Consider the following 22,977-nt stretch of genomic DNA (forward strand, 5'->3'; position numbering starts at 1 on the left):
CACACAACAACATCGTAAGGAGGAATGTGCTCTGACTGTCAACACACACACACACACACACAACATCGTAAGGAGGAATGTGCTCTGACTGTCAACACACACACACACACACACACACACACAACAACATCGTAAGGAGGAATGTGCTCTGACTGTCAACACACACACACACACACACACAACAACATCGTAAGGAGGAATGTGCTCTGACTGTCAACACACACACGCACACACACACACAACAACATCGTAAGGAGGAATGTGCTCTGACTGTCAACACACACACACACACACACAACAACATCGTAAGGAGGAATGTGCTCTGGCTGTCAACACACACACACACACACACAACAACATCGTAAGGAGGAATGTGCTCTGGCTGTCAACACACACACACACACACACACACACAACGACATCGTAAGGAGGAATGTGCTCTGACTGTCAACACACACACACACACACACACACCCACACACACACACACACAACATCGTAAGGAGGAATGTGCTCTGACTGTCAACACACACACACACACAACAACATCGTAAGGAGGAATGTGCTCTGACTGTCAACACACACACACACACACACACACACACAACAACATCGTAAGGAGGAATGTGCTCTGACTGTCAACACACACACACACACACACACACACAACAACATCATAAGGAGGAATGTGCTCTGACTGTCAACACACACACACACACACACACAACAACATCGTAAGGAAGAATGTGCTCTGACTGTCAACACACACACACACACACACACAACAACATCGTAAGGAGGAATGTGCTCTGACTGTCAACACACACACACACACACACACAACAACATCGTAAGGAGGAATGTGCTCTGACTGTCAACACACACACACACACACACAACAACATCGTAAGGAGGAATGTGCTCTGACTGTCAACACACACACACACACACACACACACAACAACGTCGTAAGGAGGAATGTGCTCTGACTGTCAACACACACACACACACACACACACACAACAACATCGTAAGGAGGAATGTGCTCTGACTGTCAACACACACACACACACACACACACAACAACATCGTAAGGAGGAATGTGCTCTGACTGTCAACACACACACACACAACAACATCGTAAGGAGGAATGTGCTCTGACTGTCAACACACACACACAACAACATCGTAAGGAGGAATGTGCTCTGACTGTCAACACACACACACACACACACAACAACATCGTAAGGAGGAATGTGCTCTGACTGTCAACACACACACACACACAACAACATCGTAAGGAGGAATGTGCTCTGACTGTCAACACAACCACACACACACACAACAACATCGTAAGGAGGAATGTGCTCTGACTGTCAACACACACACACACACACACACACACACAACAACATCGTAAGGAGGAATGTGCTCTGACTGTCAACACACACACACACACACACACACAACAACATCGTAAGGAGGAATGTGCTCTGACTGTCAACACACACACACACACACACACACACACAACAACATCGTAAGGAGGAATGTGCTCTGACTGTCAACACACACACACACACACACACACACACACACAACAACATCGTAAGGAGGAATGTGCTCTGACTGTCAACACACACACACACACACAACAACATCGTAAGGAGGAATGTGCTCTGACTGTCAACACACACACACACACACACAACAACATCGTAAGGAGGAATGTGCTCTGACTGTCAACACACACACACACACAACAACATCATAAGGAGGAATGTGCTCTGACTGTCAACACACACACACACACACCCACACACACAACAACATCGTAAGGAGGAATGTGCTCTGACTGTCAACACACACACACACACACACACACACAACAACATCGTAAGGAGGAATGTGCTCTGACTGTCAACACACACACACACACACACACACAACAACATCGTAAGGAGGAATGTGCTCTGACTGTCAACACACACACACACAACAACATCGTAAGGAGGAATGTGCTCTGACTGTCAACACACACACACAACAACATCGTAAGGAGGAATGTGCTCTGACTGTCAACACACACACACACACACACAACAACATCGTAAGGAGGAATGTGCTCTGACTGTCAACACACACACACACACAACAACATCGTAAGGAGGAATGTGCTCTGACTGTCAACACAACCACACACACACACAACAACATCGTAAGGAGGAATGTGCTCTGACTGTCAACACACACACACACACACACACACACACAACAACATCGTAAGGAGGAATGTGCTCTGACTGTCAACACACACACACACACACACACACAACAACATCGTAAGGAGGAATGTGCTCTGACTGTCAACACACACACACACACACACACACACACAACAACATCGTAAGGAGGAATGTGCTCTGACTGTCAACACACACACACACACACACACACACACACACAACAACATCGTAAGGAGGAATGTGCTCTGACTGTCAACACACACACACACACACAACAACATCGTAAGGAGGAATGTGCTCTGACTGTCAACACACACACACACACACACAACAACATCGTAAGGAGGAATGTGCTCTGACTGTCAACACACACACACACACAACAACATCATAAGGAGGAATGTGCTCTGACTGTCAACACACACACACACACACCCACACACACAACAACATCGTAAGGAGGAATGTGCTCTGACTGTCAACACACACACACACACCCACATAAAAGAGCATACACACAAAAATCAACAAGCACACACACACACACACACACACATACGCATGTACACACACACACAAGAGCAAGCACACACACACACACACACACACACATACAAGAGAGCAACCACGTACATACATGCACACAAACACACACACACACACACAAGAGCAAGCACACACACACACACACACAAGAGCAAGCACACACACACACAAGAGCAAGCACACACACACACACACACAGACAAGAGAAAGCACACAAACACACACACAAGAGAAAGCACACACACACACACAAAAGAATAGCAAGCACATAGCACACATACAAAATGACACACACATACGCACAGAGGAAAAAAATAGTTAACGCAACGCACAGCATAACTTGATGGAGAAATGTAGATTGTAAACTTTATCCTCCACATTAGTGGGAAGTTAAAATACTAAACTCCACATTAGTGTAGATGTGTGTGGTGGGCAGTTAGTATACTAAACTAAACTTATATATATATAAGATGTGTGGGGTGGACAGTTAGTATACTAAACTCCACATTAGTGTAGATGTGTGGTGGGCAATTAGTATACTAAACTCCACATTAACATTAGTGTAGATGTGTGTGGTGGGCAGTTAGTATACTAAACTCCACATTAGTGTAGATGTGTGGTGGGCAATTAGTATACTAAACTCCACATTAACATTAGTGTAGATGTGTGTGGTGGGCAGTTAGTATACTAAACTCCACATTAGTGTAGATGTGTGGTGGGCAGTTAGTATACTAAACTCCACATTAGTGTAGATGTGGGTAGTTAGTATATTTAACTCCACATTAGTGTAGTGGTGGGTAGTTAGTATACTAAACTCCACATTAGTGCAGATATGTGGTGTAGATGTGTGGTGGGCAGTTAGTATACTAAACTCCACATTAGTGTAGATGTGTGGTGGGCAGTTAGTATACTAAACTCCACATTAGTGTAGTGGTGGGTAGTTAGTATATTAAACTCCACATTAGTGTAGTGGTGGGTAGTTAGTATATTAAACTCCACATTAGTGCAGATGTGTGGTGGGCAGTTAGTATACTAAACTCCACATTAGTGTAGTGGTGGGTAGTTAGTATATTAAACTCCACATTAGTGTAGTGGTGGGTAGTTAGTATATTAAACTCCACATTAGTGCAGATGTGTGGTGGGCAGTTAGTATATTAAACTCCACATTAGTGTAGATGTGTGGTGGGCAGTTAGTAAACCATGTCTTCCAGATGAGTTTAAATTGTGTGGATTATGGTGGAAAGGATTTCATTTGCATTGCAATTGAAAACTCTGGAGGATTTTTCTTTAGGATTTCTTTAATCTTTAATTGTATGTGTCAATCTATCTTTCATCCTCTGCTCCAATCTCTCTCTGCATTCAATAAATGCATCAATAATTGAAGGAGGAATTGGATCAGAACTATATAATTAGATATAGATTGACGATTTGAAGGATTCTAGTATACAAAATTCTGATTGGTCTGTGAAGAATGCGGCCCAGACCAGCTATAATCATGGAGGAACTCTGCTCCCTCGTCACCCACGACTGCGACCCTGTTTATTGCTCCAATGCCATAATAAAGTTTGCAGATGCGGACCCTATAATCATGGAGGAACTTGTGAATCAGACGTGTGAGCAAAAGCGGATAGCAGCACCGTAGAACTGCAATGGGTGCTGTCAGCCGAGGTTTATACTTTGATTTTGCAAAATTTCTTCAGCTATGAGAATAATACATGGGGCAGTTAATATGGTATTAATATGGTTTTGTTTTTTAACTTGCTGTCCTAACACTGTCCTGCAGTTTATACACAACACCCTCAAATAGCATTGCTCCTAAATGTAATAGTTGCTTACTTTAAGAAGATTAAAGTTTTACTGTAATTTTACTAATTTATTAGCTTTTGATAATTCTTTCTTTGCAAAAAAACCTTTCACCATGCTGCCTACTATAAATTTAAATAATTAATTGTATATTAACTTATGTAATTATTGACATATGTATTGACCCAAATAATTAAACACAAATATAGATTGACACAAATAATTAAAGATATGTCCCATAAAACCTCCATATAGAACATGTCTCATGCCATTCTGCAGTTCTCCAATATCCCTGTTTAATATGCACGAGAGGAAACTCTCTAAAGAAACAATGTCTGACTGAATATAAGCATATCAAACATGAAATGTGTGATATTTCTAGTGCTAGTGGCTCTGCTAGGTTAATGTGTGAGCTGTGGCCTGTGTCCTCAGCCTGGGGTTGGTCAAGGACACATGGAGGACACAGACTACATGAGATGTTCTGATGTTGTCATGAGACATTGTGCTCTCACAGTACTGAGCTTATAGAAACGTCTTAAAGGACATGTTGAACTCACATGCACACACATAACCAAACTCTTACAGACACTGAAAGCCCCTTAGGTGCAATGCAGTTAGTGCATCAACAGCCCTGAACTTTGGCTGCAGCATGCATGGCTAACCCATGCAGAAGCTACCCATCATGGCTACGCTCTGCTTCATCATGGCATGGTGCGCACCACTGAAAGGAAGGCAGAGCACAACAGTGCCTGTTGCATTGTCTAAAGGGCCTTTAGTGACAGATCAAGCAAAGCCAAGCATGCATGAGTAGACACCTACACTCCTAGGTAAAGCAATATTACAGGGGTTTGGGGCAGGGGGGGGGGGTGGCAAGCAGACAGAACTTACCGACCTCTGCTTCAGCTTGGCTGGGAGAGAGAGAGGAGGAGGAGAGAGAGAGAAGAGGAGGAGGAGAAGGGGAGAAAAGAGAGAGGAGGAGAGAAGAGGAGGAGGGGGGGAGGAGAGAAGGGGAGAAAAGAGAGAGGAGGAGGGGGGGAGGAGAGAAGAGGAGGAGGGGGGGAGGAGAAAAGGAAGGGGAGTGTGAGTATGCATGAGTAGGCATGTGATTCAGTTGTGGAACCTGATGACAAACCCAGAGAGTGCAGCACTGTGTGTGTGTGTGTGTGAGAGAGAGAGCCATGATGTTTGTATGTGTGTCTGTGTGTGTGTGTGTGTGAGAGAGAGAGAGCCATGATGTTTGTATGTGTGTCTGTGTGTGTGTGTGTGAGAGAGAGAGCCATGATGTTTGTATGTGTGTCTGTGTGTGTGTGTGTGTGAGAGAGAGCCATGATGTTTGTATGTGTGTCTGTGTGTGTGTGTGTGTGTGTGTGAGAGAGAGAGCCATGATGTTTGTATGTGTGTCTGTGTGTGTGTGTGTGAGAGAGAGAGCCACGATGTTTGTATGTGTGTCTGTGTGTGTGTGTGTGAGAGAGAGAGCCACGATGTTTGTATGTGTGTCTGTGTGTGTGTGTATTACAAATAGAGTGGTGATTTATTTATTTAACATTATTTTTAGGGCTGTCAAAATAACTTAATTAATTTGAGAAAAAATAACTGATTAAAAAAAAATAGTGCAGATTAATAGATTCCGTATGACCTTTGACCCCGAGCCGTTCTAGTCATTAAAAATTAGACTGTAAAATGAAGGAGAGAGAAGAAAACGTGCTGCCTGGATCATTGATTGGAACATTTACTTTTAAAAAACGGCCTGATGGTGTTGATAAAAATAAAGTGTTGAAAATAAAGTCCTCTGCAGCAAGGAATTTGCATATCACCAGAGTTCATCAACTCTATAGTCGCACATCAATGCAAAGAAATAAGTGTTGACATTGAGGGGAGTGTTAATTTATTTTCATTGTGTCCCCTAGGTTATATCTGTGGCCTGAAATGCCTTGTATGTAAAAAAAAAAACGTCTTCCCGAAGCACTTTTAAATTTATTTCATATGCATAGCATATTAGGTCATATCATAGATTATTATGGCCATTATTTGAACAGTGAAAATATTAATAAAATAGTTTTTGAACTTTAATGTCACTAATGCTGATTACTCAATGATTCATTTGAATTTAAATATAATAGTGGTGTGTGTGTGTGTCTGTGTATTACAGAGAGAATAGTGGTGTGTGTGTGTGTGTATTACAGAGAGAATAGTGGTGTGTGTGTGTGATTGCTGTGGCAAGAGCAGCAGCTTTCGGGCAGGTAAACGGTCGACACAGAGCAATAGGAAGTGTATCCGTGGTTACAGTAGACATAGAGCGATAGGAAGCGTATCCGTGGTTACAGTAGACACAGAGCGATAGGAAGCGTATCTGTGGTTACATTAGACACAGAGTGATAGGAAGTGTATCCATGGTTACCTTCTTAAAGAAGGGTATTCGTTTCTCTTTGGCTAAAGGGGGCGGGGCTGAGTTTGGATTGGTCTTCGGGGAACGTTGGGGGGGAGGAGCATCAATCTCCTCAAATTCTAACTCTGTGATGTCAATGTCCAGGGCTAAACACACACAACACACACAGGCACATAGTTATGCAACACACACATGGCAACGCTGCAGTGGGAGGGGAGATCCTCGGGACTGCAGTGGAATAATGCACACGGATGAGACTCACGTCATTAATGGGGCAAACATTTGTGTGTGTGTGTGTGTATGCGCACCCACAAAATGTGTGTATGCATGTATGAAAACGAATGAATAAGTGTGTATGTGGATGAGTGTGTGTAACAGGTCGTAATTCATCCGCCACTCATGGCCCTCGAACCCGCACACCTCCACACACACCGGCATGGGGATCGAACGCTCTAACCACGGAGCTAAAAGCCCAGGCTTCCAACTCAGCGGTTAGAAGCGTTCTTAAGGCGAGACACGGCAGGTGAAAACATCGATTTTTCATGCACTGGTCAATTTCGAGATTTTGAGCTAATTTGCTACCTTAGCATGTATTCTTTCACACTACTACAACAAAAAAGCCCGTTTTACACATTTAGGTGTTTATTTCATTATATTGTGTCTACTCGCGCCTGTACATTTCTCCTAAATTCAGCAAAAGTTAGCATTCTAACCTTGCATGCACTCCCGCGACCGTGGTCCAAAACATAACATGTGTACTACCGTTGGAAAGCTCTGTTTTTCCTGTATCACGCTATGTGATCCATATATGGACACTTCCTTTGTATCAGCAACCAATCGCGAAAGTTCAAAGGCGAGTCTAGGCTGAGAACGGAATCTCATTGGCTGTCTTTCAAGGCTGTTTTCTCAAAATAGTACGGTGTCTTGTGTAATTCCGCTGGATTTTCTTGTAAAAATTGTTTTTTTTGCATATTTTGCTAGTATAGAGTCTAAGGAACAAGATTTTTTTTGTCTTCAAATTTTCACGATCCATTTTCACACTTAGATGATATCATCATTTATATAATGCATAATTAAGACTGGGACTACTATCACTTGGGGGTCAAATGTGAGAAAACACTGGTAAAGAGGGTATTCTGCCTAATTTTTGGGTGCTGATTCTGAATATCATATTTACTTAGCTGATTTTTTAGTTTTAAACCTGCTAATTAGCATTTGCGGCCTAAAACTGGCCTTCATAGGCAACATAGAACGAGTGAATAGGGTAAAAAATTTAACTCCTTGATATTCTTATGAAACTTTACTAGTTGATTAGTTATGTAGAGACAATATTTTTTTGCATTACAAGTTTTCTGAAAATATATGTTTAAGCATGTAATTTAACAATATCTCATTAATTATGCACTAATTTGCATACATTTCAATTACAGACATCTGAATATTGGATAGTTAACATTGAATGTATACGTTCAGGTTTGCCTTCAGAACTTTTTCTGGATTCAGAGCCTTAAAAGAATGGCTTGTTCAAGCACCAGTCCTAGGTTATGCCGATTTCAGTCGTCCCTTTATCTTAGAGACGGATGCATGCCATGCAGGATTGGGGGCAGTTTTGTCACAGGAGAAGGATGGGTTACAGCGACCAATAGCCTTTGCTAGCCGGGACTTGCGGCCAAGTGAGAGGAACATGTCAAATTATAGTGCCATGAAACTCAAACTCCTTGCAGTCAAGTGGGCAATCACAGAAAAAAATGTCAAGTATCTCCTGGGCAACACGTTCACCGTGTACACTGACAACAATCCCCTCCAATACTTGCAGTCAGCGAAACTGGGCGCTCTGGAACATTGCTGGGTTTCTCAGCTTGCCCTCTTTATTACAACATCAAATATTGTCCTGGGCCAGCTAATTGCAATGCCGATACCCTTTCTAGGCTTCCCACAAGCCCCACTAACACTTTGCGATTTGTGTCACACGGCCTGGACGTCCCCCTGCCGCTTGCCATAGCCAACATGCAAGCCTCAAGTGCACCTATCCAAGACTCTTGGATGACAGAATCTTGTATGGTGGACACCATCCCTGGTCGAACCAAAAGAGACCGGAAAGTCCTGCAAGGGACTGATCCCTGTATTTCCAGATACCTGTGGTTTTGGTGACAGGGACGACCACATACCCGTATTTCCAGATACCTGTGGTTTTGGTGACAGGGACGACCACATACCCGTTAAGACAAGTGGAGTGAACCAAGGGAAGTCCGCAATTGATAAAGCAGTGGTCCCAGATACAGGAAGTGGATGGGACCTTGTACCGAGCGATCCAGGCTCCTCCTTCCAGGGATCCAGTGCTGCAGCTTTTACTGCCAAAGGTGTTGCGAGTCAAAGTGCTCACTAGCCTACACAACAACCACGGCCATCTGGGGGTGGACAGGACCACAGATCTGATATGACAGAGGTGCTACTGGCCCCAGATGTGGCATGAGGTGCAAAAGTGGTGTTCTGAGTGTGAGCACTGTGCTTGCTAAAGCAAGACAACCCAAGCCAGAACCTTCTTGGGAAATATGCTAGCCCCTAAGCCTTTGTAAATAATCTCCATTGACTTTACTCTCTTGGATTGGGCTAGCACAGGACAAGAGAATGTTCTGGTAGTCACAAATGTTTTCTCAAAGTTTACCCAGGCCTTTCCCACCCCTGATCAGAGAGCTTCCACCGTAGCTAAGATTCTAACTGAGAGATGGTTTTATGTGTATGGCGTGCAAAGGAGAATCCACTCTGATCAGGGGAGCAGCTTTGAGGAGGAGCTGTTGAAACACCTGTGTGACACCTATAACAAAGACTAGAACCACCACTTATCATCCAGAGGGGAATGGTCAATGTGAACGTTTCAACAGGACACTTCATGACTTGTTCAGGACCTTACCCCCTGAAAAGAAGCGTAAATGGCCCCAGTTGCTCCCTCAGCTCCTGTTCGCCTATAATACCACCGTGTACCAGTCCACACAGCACTCCCCATACAAGCTGATGTTCGGTCAGAAGCCACAGTTACCAGTCGACCACCTACTTGGATATACTGGAGGTGACCACAGGGTCAGTCCACCGACTGATTGGGTGGTGCAACATCAAGAGTACCTGACTTCTGTCTATGCTAGTGCTAGGAGACACTTAGAAGAGGCTGCGGCATATCATAGGCATGGTGGTCCTAACACTGTAGTCCTCTTCAAAGTGGTTGTATGCACATCCCACCTCACTGAGGCCAGGTGCAGGACAAAAAAGCTTATCAAGGAAAGAAGAGTAGTTGTCCGCACACTGCCATCATAACACATAACGCAACGTTTCGACCCACCAGGGTCATCATGAAGACCCTGGTGGGTCGAAACGTTGCGTTATGTTTTTAACTCAATAAATTTAGTTCTTCTGGGAGATTGTAGTGTGCGGTCCTGACACTGTACCCATATTACCACCTGGCACTCTAGTCTTTTTCTAGTGGGCAGTGGTAGTGTAGTGGTTAAGGAGCTGGGCTAGCGTGCAGTAGCCTGAAAGTTGTCGGTCGGTTCAATTCCCGGCTTTCACTGTTATGCCCTTGAGCAAGGCACTTAACCCCAAGTTGCTCCGGGGACAATGTGATCTCTTGTAATATAGCTGACATACAGTATGTAAGTGACTTTGGTGTCTGCTAAATATATGTAAACTCTTTTGCAAGAACCATTTTCATGGTCGCCACAAAATCCAGGATACATGGGTGTCTACCAAGTATGAAATTGTGGAGTGTCTTGATGGAATTGGCACACACTATAAGATCAGGCTGTATGGGGAAAAGGGCCCCCTTAAGACGTTCCACTCATAATACTGCCGGACAGCATTCAAACCCCTTCCACCTCCCACAGTCTGTTTCACATGAGTTCTCTGCCAGTGTAGCAGAAGTAAATATTCTCCCCGTCCCCTTCAAGCCTTGGCAGTAGATAGGTATGCTACCAGGATGGTGAACTTTAAAGACAGGTGTGTATGCAGAAAGGCTGACCTGCAGCGCTGGTGCACACGTCCACCTGTGGGTGGTGATCATATACGTAGCTTCCTCTCTGGGAGAACACAGCCGGTCATTTGATATTTTTGCCGCATGGGTGTTTGTGGTTGTTGTTGTTGGAAGAACATGGCTTTATTCTTAATTCTAAGACTTCATTGCTTCTCTCGCACGCCCGGCCTGTTGGCTGTGGATAACCCGTAGCTTTTAAAGAGAGCAAATGCACATGGTTTAGTGTCTGAGCAATGTTTTCCCTTGAGTTTTTTGTTTTTTGTATTAGTTCAGGCTGTGAGAGGGCCATCCGTGGTTTGTCTGTTTGTTTGTACCTTATATTCTTTTGTTTGTTAATTTTGCCTACTGTTACTCAACTACCCATGCCTATGTCACCTGTGTTGCCTGTACTATTATTATTATTATAGATTATTTCCAAGACAAATTTCTCTTAAGGTAGACAATAGAATGACATGGCAGGTCAAGGAAAGCATCAAGAAAAGCAAAGATTAAGAAATCGTTTTTGACATAGGCAACAAGGGTGGAGGTGTTTTTACACTTTTCAGACACTCAAAGTTTGAAAACTATGGATATTGTTTTAGAACCAACAACCTTTCTACATTATCTGGGGGTTTTGTGTGCAAAAAGTGGAATTAATTGTCAAAAAATTAGAAGAAAATGTGAAAATCACTTTTCGGACTAGATATAATCGCTTATTTTAAAACATACAGAAAAAAACACTAAAGATGGATCGTGAAAATTTGAAGACAAAAAAAATCTTGATCCTTAGACTCTATATTAGCAAAATATGCAAAAAAATTAATTTTTACATGAAAATCCAGCGGGACCCTATTTTCCAAACACAGCGTACTGTACTAAAATGAGTTTCCGCTCACACTCTGAGCTCAAAAACTCCACTTCAGAAGCACGTACATACACCAAACTTTCTAGACTTATGCCTAACTATATGTCGAAGATTTCTACAAAGGGGTTTGTTGATATATTATTCCTAGCCTGACTTACATGACATTTTATGCCTAAAAACATGGAAAAAAGCGATTTTTTAGGGCTAGTGACATCATTTTCTGATTTACAGGATAACAAAAGTAGATATTCATAAATCCCTCTGTAAATGTTTTCCCATCTAATATCTGAACACAATGAAAACATAATTTTGAACCTGGCTGTATCCAACGCTCAGGTTTTGTGCCTTAAAATGTATGCAAATTAGTGCATATTTAATTAGATAATGCTTAATTTGCATATGTAAACATTAAATTACAGCAAACTTGTAATACATTTTTTTCTCATATTAATGTAAATAATCAACTGGGGAAGTTTCATAGTGATATCTGCTTGTTAAATTTTTTACCCTATTCACCTGTAGTGTCTCGCCTTAAGGTTAGGGCTGTGAGGATTTACACGGGCAACTAGCACGCTAACTCAGTTCGCCTCCGTTACATGTGTATGCATCTGTGTGAACGTGTGTTCGTAGATCTCCTTGTGTTTGGGTGTGTGTTGATACACAGGGCCAGATGTACGTATATTTGCAAACGTAGCGTTATCAGCGCCATGATGAACCCACAGAAACCGCATGCTATGACAGTTATGTTAACATCGTATTTATCAAACCTTTAGCTCATCGGGTAAATAACGCCTTGCTCCGGGGTCAGACCATTGGTCCAACATCCCGTTAGTCCGACATCCCATTAGTGCGACCATACACAGTGGGTGGAAATATTTAGGTGCAAAATAGATGTGCGCTTTCATGGGCAGTTTTCGTACATACAGGGTGCATTTTACGCTCCTCCTCCCATCTTTCTGTCACTCTCATTTTTGATTTTCAGCTACTGAACTACACACGCATGCACACATCCAGCTCAAATACTTTTTTCATTATATTCAACCCCTAGACATTTTTTGTATTAACAAATTCAAAGTCGACTTTTGAAATGCTGTTGTCTTGGACTCGTTAATGTTGCAGCACAAGGCAGCCGTAACAGGGTGTTTGTGTGTTTGTGTCAGTGTGTGTATTAAAGGAATTATCCGGAGTAAAATGCACTTTAGATCAATTTACGGATGATTGGGAGTACATACGTTGAGTTGACATCCAAATCATGTCATTCGGATGTGTTTTGAGAAAGTTCGATTTTACCTTTTTTAGTCAAAACTCATTAGCCTGGAAGTGACCCGGGCATGTCATTTCGCCGCTACAAAACGCTATTTTTATACCTCTTCTACAGTTCCAAACAACATTACACTTACGTGGTAGGGAGTAGAGGGTCCCTAAAGCCAAACCGAAGTATCCCGAGGTCTTTATGTGGTCGGGTAGAGAGTCCAGAATGAATTTCATCAAGCCAGTACCTTTCCGGAAATGTTGCCATCTTTGCTGCCATCTTCAGGAGAAAGTCTGTAGGAGTCGATTGCTGAGAGTGGAGTAACACGCTCTGGAAATTCACAATTTCGTCGCCGTTTAAAAAAAAAAAAAAAAACATAGTCCAGTCCATACAACTTCATTTCAAGTTCGAAAGAAATACTGGACTATGTTTTAAACGGCGACGAAATGACATGCCCGGGTCACTACCAGGCCAACGAGTTTTTTTTTTTTGTAATTCACTTTTTTTTATTGTTTTTTCACAAATACATGACACAAAGACAAACACTGAACATCCACAAGTAAACAGGGAGGACTACAGGCAGATACTGACTAACAACGCTATATACTATAAAAAATAAAAAAGTGTGTGTAACTATACACATTTGTACATCACTGAATATAATCATAAACAAAAGGGGAAAAAAGAGATAAAAAGAAACAGAAAAACAAACCACCAGCCTACTGTATTATGTCTAAATAAGGCCCCCAAATGTTCATATAGACGTTCTCCTTATCTATCATTTTATAGCTCACCCTCTCATAAGAGGCAATCTTGGACATCTCATTAAACCATTCCACCATTGATATAGCTACTTGTGTTTTCCAATGGCGTAATATTATCCTGCATCCAACTATTACAGCTGTTCGGCACCATGAGGATTGATGGGCATTTAACCCGCTCCCCTGTGGTACCACACCCAAGAGACAGAGCAATGGATGGCGTACCAGAGCAGTGGTCAGCAACTTGTTGATAAAAGACATTATCTCAGACCATAGGGGGTCTATTATGGGGCAAGAGTATAACATATGTAAAAGAGTGCCACATTCAGTGTCGCACCTCCAACACACGTCTGAGCTTCTAAGTCCTAACCGTGCCATTTTTGACGGGGTCCAATAAATCCTATTGATAATTTTATAACGTATCAACCGTGTCTGCATTTCTCTTGAAACTTTGTACCATGACTTGATTACTTGTTCCCACGCTTCATCTGGTATACTCTCTCCCATATCCCTCTCCCAGCATTTTTTTAAGCCCCCAAAATTAGGAGGCTGAGATTCCCTTAAAATACTGTAAAAGCCTGATGCTTTCATTAAAAAAAACTTTTCTTGTTCCAATCTGGTCTGTAATTCAGTAGCTGGTGCAAGTGGCGATAGTCTGAGATGTGACAGAATACAGCTTCTTAACTGTAAGTATTTCCAAAAGTCCTTATTTGAAAGTCCATATCTTGCTCTTAACTGTTCAAAAGAAAAGAAAGTGTCTCCCTCAAATAAATCCCCAATGTAAACAATGCCTAACTTGACCCAGTCAGGCCAAGAAAATGTCCTTTTGCCTATCTTGAGACATTTATTGTGCCATAGTGAAGTTTGACAAGTAAAATTTGGATATAAGCTCAGGATTTTATGTGAGGCTTGCCAAGTCTCCTGTGAAAATGCCAGTATTGGATTATCATGAGGGACCTTGCCACTAGTTTGTGTAATAAAGGCCTGTACCGGGTATGGATAGATAAGGGCCCCTTCAATGGACACCCAAGCTGGAGCTATATCAGCAGTGATGTATATCTTGGATAACTGTTTTAGACAAAAAGCATAATGATACCAGGCTATATGGGGCAGACCTAGGCCACCATCTTCTGGAGCCGCATAAAGTTTTGTTTTATTTATATATGTTTTTTTGCCTGCCCACAGAAAACCACAAACCGCTTTATTATATTTTACTAATGTAGTGCGTGGGAAGTTTAATGGTAGCATATTACTTATGTAATTAATTTTGGGAACTATTACCATCTTCAAAATATTGATCTTACCTAGAAGTGATAAGCCTAATTTAGTCCAGTTTTGGAGTATAAGTTCTATTTTTTGAATCAGGGGGAGGAGGTTGACGTCCATAATGTTATTCAATTGTGGGGTTATTTTTATGCCCAAGTATGTCAGGCCTGAAGGCTGCCATGAAAACTTCCAACCCTTTCTAACACTGGGGGGACAGACCTTGGATAGGGGCATGGCTTCAGACTTCGACCAGTTGATTTTGTATCCAGACACAAGTGAAAAAGAGTCGATCAAGGTGAGAATATGGGATACTGTGGTTGATGGGCGTCTGCACAGTAGCAAAATATCATCTGCATACAAAAGCAATTTGTGTTCTTTACCCCCAGTCTTAATACCAACTATAGTGTTATGTTGTCTGATGGCAATAGCCAGTGGTTCCAGGGCCAGGGCAAATAACAGGGGGGATAAGGGGCATCCCTGCCGTGTCCCTCTATAAAGCTGAAATGCAGTAGACTGTCTGCCATTTGTCACAACAGATGCCTTGGGATTGTGATATAGTAACCTAACCCAATTAATGAAAGCAGTTCCCATCCCAAATTTCCCCAACGTCTGAAACAAGTATGCAAACTCCACCCTGTCGAATGCTTTCTCTGCATCCAGTGAAAGAGCTACAGTTACATCTGATTCTCTTCCAGCTTGCCACATAAGATGAAGAAGCCTGCGAAGATTGTCAGATGATGTCCTATTCTTAATAAAACCTACTTGATCAGGGTGGATAAGTTTTGGCAATAACCCTTCCAATCTAGTAGCTAAGATTTTAGCGAGTAGCTTAGCATCAACATTAATTAGTGACACTGGGCGATAATTGCCACACAGTTGTGGATCCCTATCCTTTTTATGAATTAGAGTTATTATAGCCGTCTGCATACTATCTGGAAGACACCCTCTCAATAAGGCATTATTGTAAACTTTCAGTAGTCTTGGGGCCAGAAGATCTGAAAAGGCCTTATAAAATTCAGACGGAAGGCCATCTTCCCCTGGACATTTCCCGCTCTGCAGTTTCTGAATAGCCTCTTTAATTTCCTCTAATGTAATGTCAGCTCCAATTTGTTCTTGTTCATCCTGTGATAATGTTGGACATTTCACAGTAGATAGAAAAGCGCTAATATCTTGAGAAGCGGGGTTGTCTGATTTATAAAGACTTTGATAGAATGTGACAAATAAGTTGTTGATGTCAATATCATCTGTTTTCAGTTCCCCCCTGTCATTCTGTATTCCTGTTATAAGTGATTGTGTATATTGCTGCTTTGCTCTCTGTGCAAGAAACCGCCCTGTCCTTTCTCCTTGTTCGTAATACTTCTGTTTACTTCTGAATAATGAATATTCAACTTTTTTCTGTAATATAGAATTATATTCCAGCTTTAATTTACTCAGTTCGTGAAGTGAAGAGTGGTCAAAGTATATTGCGTGCCTATTTTCCATTTTTTGTATGTCTCCTTCCAGTTCCTGAAAGCGCTTGACCGCTGTCTTTTTTAGAAATGAGCAAGTTTGAATAAGGCCTCTAATGACAGCCTTAAAGGCATCCCACTCCACAGCTGGGTTTGATACTGTGCCTTCATTGGTCCACCAGTAATACATTATCTCCCCTTTAATAGATTGCACTAAGTTTTCATCTTTGAGCATAGATGTATTAAATCTCCACCTACTGGGACGTTTTTTATTTGATTGGCCTACGCGTAGTGTCATCCCCACTGGAGCATGGTCTGATATTAAAATTGTGCCTATTGTCGTTTGTGCTGTAACAGAGATCAATGATTTTGAAATTAGAAAGTAATCTATTCTGGAATAAGAATTATGTGGGTGGGAATAAAAAGTAAACTGTTTTTCTGAAGGATGAAAAAATCTCCACACATCCACCAAATCCAGCTCTTCCACCATTGTGTTAATTTCTTTCCGTGCCTGTGAAGGTCGTGTTATACCCCCTATATACGTTTTATCCATCGTGGGCTCCCTCACGTTGTTAAAATCCCCACCCAAGATTATATATGGATTTCCAAACCCTGTTATTACATTGCTCACTCCTACAAAAAAACCTGGCTTTTCCATTGTTGGTGCATATACATTCATAAGCGTATACTTAATGCCAAACAGTTCAACCTCTATTGCTATCCATCTGCCTTCTTCATCTGCTTGTTGTCTGAGTATTTTAATGTTGAAGTCTTTCCGAATCAAGATGGCTACTCCCCTCTGACTGGAGGAACCTGCACTATAAAGGACTTTCCCAACCCAGTCCCTTTGCAATAATAATGAATCTTTTTCCTCCAGGTGGGTCTCTTGCAAGAAAGCTAGATCTGGATTTTTCTGTTTGAGATGCCATAGAATCTTCCTCCTTTTTATAGCTGAGTTTGCACCCTTAACATTCAATGATATTAGTTTAAACAATTCACCCATAAAATATAACTAGGTGTAATCAGATAAGTGTTAGCCACAATTGTTTTAAAAAACATAATAACTTCTTGTCCTGTTAGTCTACTCCCTTGTGGAAAAAGGAAACTTGAACAAAGCAACACACAGTTAAAACGAAAAAACATTGTACACAAATACAAAACTGTCAAGAGCCCACACATAGCATTAGGCTCTACTGCTCTACTAAACATGCTATAGTGCATCCGCATGAAAGTGTCACCTGGCCTGTCCCGACTCCACCCACTCCCAGCCCACTCCCCATTAGATGTTTTTATCCCAACCAATAACTTGACAACCATCTGAAGTACCTCAAAAAGGCAAGTCAACCAAACAATGCAATGACAATTATGATATCAATAATCACCCTTAAGAAATAAAAAGTAATAGAAATAATTAAAAAAGAAAAATATTAATAATAATAATAAAAAAATAAAAATAAATAAATAAATAATAATAATAGAAAATATAGAATGAAATAAATTACCACATGCCACTTCACTATGCAACCCAAAGGTAGCCTATGTGTTGTCTAAGTAAAAGCACTAGCATGATGGGCTACCATTCCAAGAGTACCATACTTATAATATGCATATCTGGAGAAATGTTACTAAGATAAAATATGTAAATAGTCCCAGACATTGAAAAAGAAATTATGACTGACCATAATGAGCCTACTCATCACCCTGCGTAAAGCCCTGCGATGTAAGGAAGGTAGCTACCGCATTTGGTGAAGTGAAGGAATGCCACTTGTTGTTTACAGAAAACTTCAGCGTTGCTGGGTACTGCATGGAGTAGAGGATCCCATGTCCTCTGAGTTGCTTCTTCACACCATCAAATTTTCTACGCTGTTGTAGCACCTCTTGGGAAAGATCCTGGAAGAAGGAGAGCTTCTTGCCCTCCCATATGACTGCTTCTTTTCCGCGAGCAGCCGCGAGGACCGCTTCTCTCGCGCTGAATCTCAGAAAGCGGATCAGAGCGTGACGACTGCGGCCCTTGTCTGCACTCTGCCCAACGCGGTGCACTCGCTCAATTTCAAATCCAACATTCACATCCAGCTCCAACTGTTCCGTTAGTATATCAAGCACAAAACCTCTCAGGTCGTTACCCTCTGCTTTTTACTGTAGTCTTCTAAATATGTGACTTTATCCTGAAGTGCTTTTAGGTTAGACAAAGCAGAGTCTATGCTAGCCCCTCGGCTGTTGTTAGCATCTTCCAGGTCTGAAATTCTGGTTTCCGCCTTGAACCCAGCGACTCAACAGTAGTTTGCAGCTTTTCCATGCCTGTTTTCATACTGTTCACATCTACCGCTATACCTTTCAAGAGATTTTTGATGCTGGCAAGCTCTGCCTTAGTGTCGTCAGATGTAGCTGTCTCTTCCTCCATCTTGCTTTCAGGCGTCGTGAGCTTTTTCTGTTGCTTTGCTGTGCGAGTAGGGTTATTTTTTTGTTCGTTTGGCATGATTTATATCACCTTGTTGTTTAAGAGATTGAAAGATTATTTTTTAAGGGATTTTCAAAGCAGTAATACATGAGGAAGGAAGGTCAAGCCGAGCGGAGCCAAAAACTATGCAGCCATGCTGGTGTCACGCCGTCCCGGAAGTCAGGCCAATGAGTTTTGACTAAAAACGGTAACATAGAACTTTCTCAAAACACATCCGAATGACATGATTTGGATGTCAACTCCCAATCATCCGTAAATTGATCTAAAGTGCATTTTACTCCGGATAATTCCTTTAAGTTGAGAGAAAGGGTGTGTTTTTGTGTCAGTGTGTGTATTAATTTGAGTGTGTGTATGCGTATTAAGTTGAGTGTGTGTGTGTTTGTCTCAGTGTATATTAAGTTTAGAGTGTGTGTGTCTCAGTGTATATATGAAGTTGAGAGTGTGTGTGTGTCAGGGATGGAAACTAAATATTTTGTCCACCTGCCACTATGGCTGGTGGATTACAAAATCTACCAGCCAATCAACTGTGATATCATGATTAAAGTAACCTAAATGATCACGGTTATTGGCATTATACGATTTATACGATTAAAATGTGATGAATTTTTCTCTAAAACTACCACCAATGTTGGACAGAACTCATAATGGGCCTGTCCTCCATGCACAGTAGCAACAAAACTAAAGGTCAACAGAACAGCATTCATATGCCATAGTGTCATAAAAGTGGCGTGGCTCCTTTAAAGGAGAAGTTTGGTGTGATATTGACCTAAAGTGTGTTGAAACATGATACCGAGTGTGAACTTTTGTCTCATAGCCCATCTCGGCTGCACTCCGAAATCTGGCGCTAGATAGCTGATGCTAGCAACAGGTTTTCAGTGGGGGGGGGGGGCCTCGGCATCGGGCATCGGGCTAGCCATGCAAATAAATCACTGTTTTACACCATTTACACTCCACACTTCATTGGTAGACTTCCGAGGGCCCTGACATTTAAAACAACCATTGAGAACTTTAAAAAAAAAGCACTGGTAGTTTATTTCCAAGACGATTTATACAGACAGTACCTTCAGGAAGTTCACCGTTCGACGCCATCTTGAATGTAGTCCCGATAAGTCGTGCGACAAGTACAAATGAACAGGTATGATAAGGGATCAGATTCCAAAAATAATTGGATTCTATAATAGGCCTATGCACAAGAACTTCAACCGAAAGGTTAGTCACGTCTGAAGGAGTCCAAGAGTGCGCCTCACACACACCAGCTCCGTTGAACAGTGTATTTTTCATGTTTAAGAGCTAAAAAAATTGATTAGAGAGTCACATTTGAAATGTCGGGTAGCCTAAATTATAGCCTATAGCGCGTGCATCTCAGAGGAAGAGATTTTGGAGAGAGAGAGAGGATTTAACCTAGGTGATGATTATTTGTGTCTGGTGGTAATTAGACTTGAGTATGGATACCTACGAATTGTTTTGAATGAAAAAAGATAAGACAACAAATGAAATGTGACCCTGCAAGACGAAACCAGTTGTTTTGGTAAAATTTACAAAATTAAGTTATTGTACTCACACAAACGGCCATAAACTAAGCTTTCCAACAATATTATGTATATCGAGGGTATTGCAAATAGTATTGGGTATTGGATAGTCGCCGACCCTCATTAGATGTGGATATTTGGAGGTTAGGATAGCCTTCAAGAAACAAGGTTATCGCAGTTGCTGTGAGACATACGGCCCTTCTCCAGTCTCTCTCAAAATCAAAACACACCCAATTCACGCTTGGACTTTTCGATAATGCTTCTAAATGTTGGGACTGATGGACACTGAACTCTGGGGGTTATTTGAACGTTCGTTGTGAAGTGGTTTACTGTAAAAGGAGCGTCGGATATCCCGTCTGTCTTTGCACAATTATAGGGCCATGATAATGCATGCGCTAGCCTAGAGTTGAGAGAAAGAAGACTAAATAAATATGCAGACATGTTATGTGCAATATTATTATATATATATATATAATAAATATATATTATTATATATATGTCAACAACTGCACGCATGACATATAAAAGATATATTCCTAGCCTACATTATTGTGTAGTAAATTGAGTTTATCCAACCTGCTGGCAAGCCAAAATGCGTTGTTATCATTGTCCTCTATATGCAATAAGCAACTTGAATATATCGCACATCCAGTTTGAACACCCTGATGGACACTGAACTCTGGGGGTTATTTGAACGTTCAATGAAATGGTTTAGGCTACTGGAGCGTAATAATTCCGCCCGTCTTTGCGCAAATGGCCATTGATTGATGGCCATTAATTAATTAATATAGGTGGCCTGCATGCAGAGTTTGTTTGATGCATGGAGTTTCCGATCGTTTTCCCCTGAGAGCTTAGAGAATAAAATGAGGAGAGCTACCTGTGTTTTACATAATGTGTAACATTTATTCACATGGCCAGTTCAAAATTACCTAATGTTTTGACTGAAATATGTGCCGATATCAAATATTGGGAAAAACATTGTTTGGAGTGGATGGCAGGTGGATTGTTGATGTAGCTGCAGGTGCAGATGACATGACATCCATGTCATCTCATCCATGCATCTAGGACAGGGGTGGGCAAACTGCGGGCCGGATCCGGCCCGCCAAGCACTTTCATCCGGCCCGCCGAGCATTTAATTTGGTTATCAGGCTGCTCGCTATTTTTTTCCTGCGATGGAGATGACGTTGGTTAGCTTTACTGCAAACAGCTTTTCACTCTCCTTAGAGAACGTTTACAATGTCAATGTCAAAACATCATGTTAAATAGAGATAGGCCTACTCTTAGTTATCTCCTTTGCAGCAGATCTAACGTGAACGTTATGCGATCCATTTAATTGGGAGCGCGTCTGCACTCGCGAGAGGGACAGAGAGCGGCAGGTTCCAGCTGGCTTGTCATTGTTGATAAATGATATCTCCTTCTTATAAGAAACTTTTAAACGGAAATCATGAAGGCAACAGTAGTTCCCACTACTGACCATTTAAAAACGGTGAGAGGGCACAGCCGTAGACAGCACTAGCCATAGCGGAGCAGGCAGAAGATCATTGAGAAATAAACGTGAATTAAAGCGACTGTCTTAAAGCGACAGTGCACAATTTATACATTTGTTAAACTGCATAAAATTAGCAGCATTTTTTTAAGCAAATAATATTTTAAAACAAACACTTTTCATATGAAATTATACGCTATACCCTATGCTGCCCATATCGGAATAAAAAAATAAAGGCCCACCCTAGGCTACTTCGCAAAAAGTCCACTCCGTTGAAAAATCCTGAATATGCCACTGTTAATGACCTCGTGTCGGAATGGCAGGACGTTTGAAAGAAAAGGTCAAGTGTCGCTACTCCGACAATGGAAAAAAAATGTTGCAATAATGGGACGCTTGAAAATCAATGTTAATGCCGCCACTTCGACAATTAGACGCCAATGTCTAAGTAGCGGCATGTCGGAATAGCTGCATGTAGCCCTGTGTCGCCGTATGCAGCATTCCTCCTTGAATGAACTTGCTATGTTCAGGGAAGCAGGCCCACCCTTCCCATTGAAATTGTCAAAGATAGTAAACCAGAAAAGGGAAATAAAAAAATAGCGTTATTGTTTTGCCATAAATATAATTAATGTAACATTGCAGGCCTAATGCTGTGTGTGTGTGTGTGTGCTTGTGTTCTGATCTGATATGGCGGCAGCCTACATTTGTTTAATTGTGATTGTTTGGTTTTCTCAGTTCTTGTTCATATGGAGTAAATAAAATGAAATACTAGTAAGGACTTGGAATGGGTTTGGGGAAAGTGGGGTCGCCAGACCTCGCCATACTTTTTTGTGGGGTCGCCAGACAAAAAGTTTAAGAACCACTGATCTATCCCACCAAGTAAGTTCACCAAATTCACCTGCCAGTACACAAATTCACCCGCATTTGTCTGGTG

General features: G+C 41.7%; 1 protein-coding gene across 1 annotated transcript in view; it reads right to left on the reverse strand.

Annotated features, from left to right (window-relative positions):
* cacnb2a (calcium channel, voltage-dependent, beta 2a) overlaps positions 1-22,977 on the reverse strand; it is a 95,936-nt gene that overhangs the window by 37,630 nt on the left and 35,329 nt on the right. Inside the window, exon 6 of the mRNA XM_076290023.1 lies at positions 5,484-5,503. Within this exon, the coding sequence (XP_076146138.1) occupies positions 5,484-5,503 (20 nt within the window). The remainder of the gene's footprint in view (positions 1-5,483; positions 5,504-22,977) is intronic.

The sequence above is a fragment of the Alosa pseudoharengus genome, unplaced genomic scaffold, assembly GCF_046254945.1.
Source record: "Alosa pseudoharengus isolate Yale_2024_CS ecotype anadromous, Long Island Sound unplaced genomic scaffold, YU_APseudo_1.1 YU_APseudo_1.1_scf_18, whole genome shotgun sequence".
Taxonomy (NCBI): Eukaryota; Metazoa; Chordata; class Actinopteri; order Clupeiformes; family Clupeidae; genus Alosa; species Alosa pseudoharengus.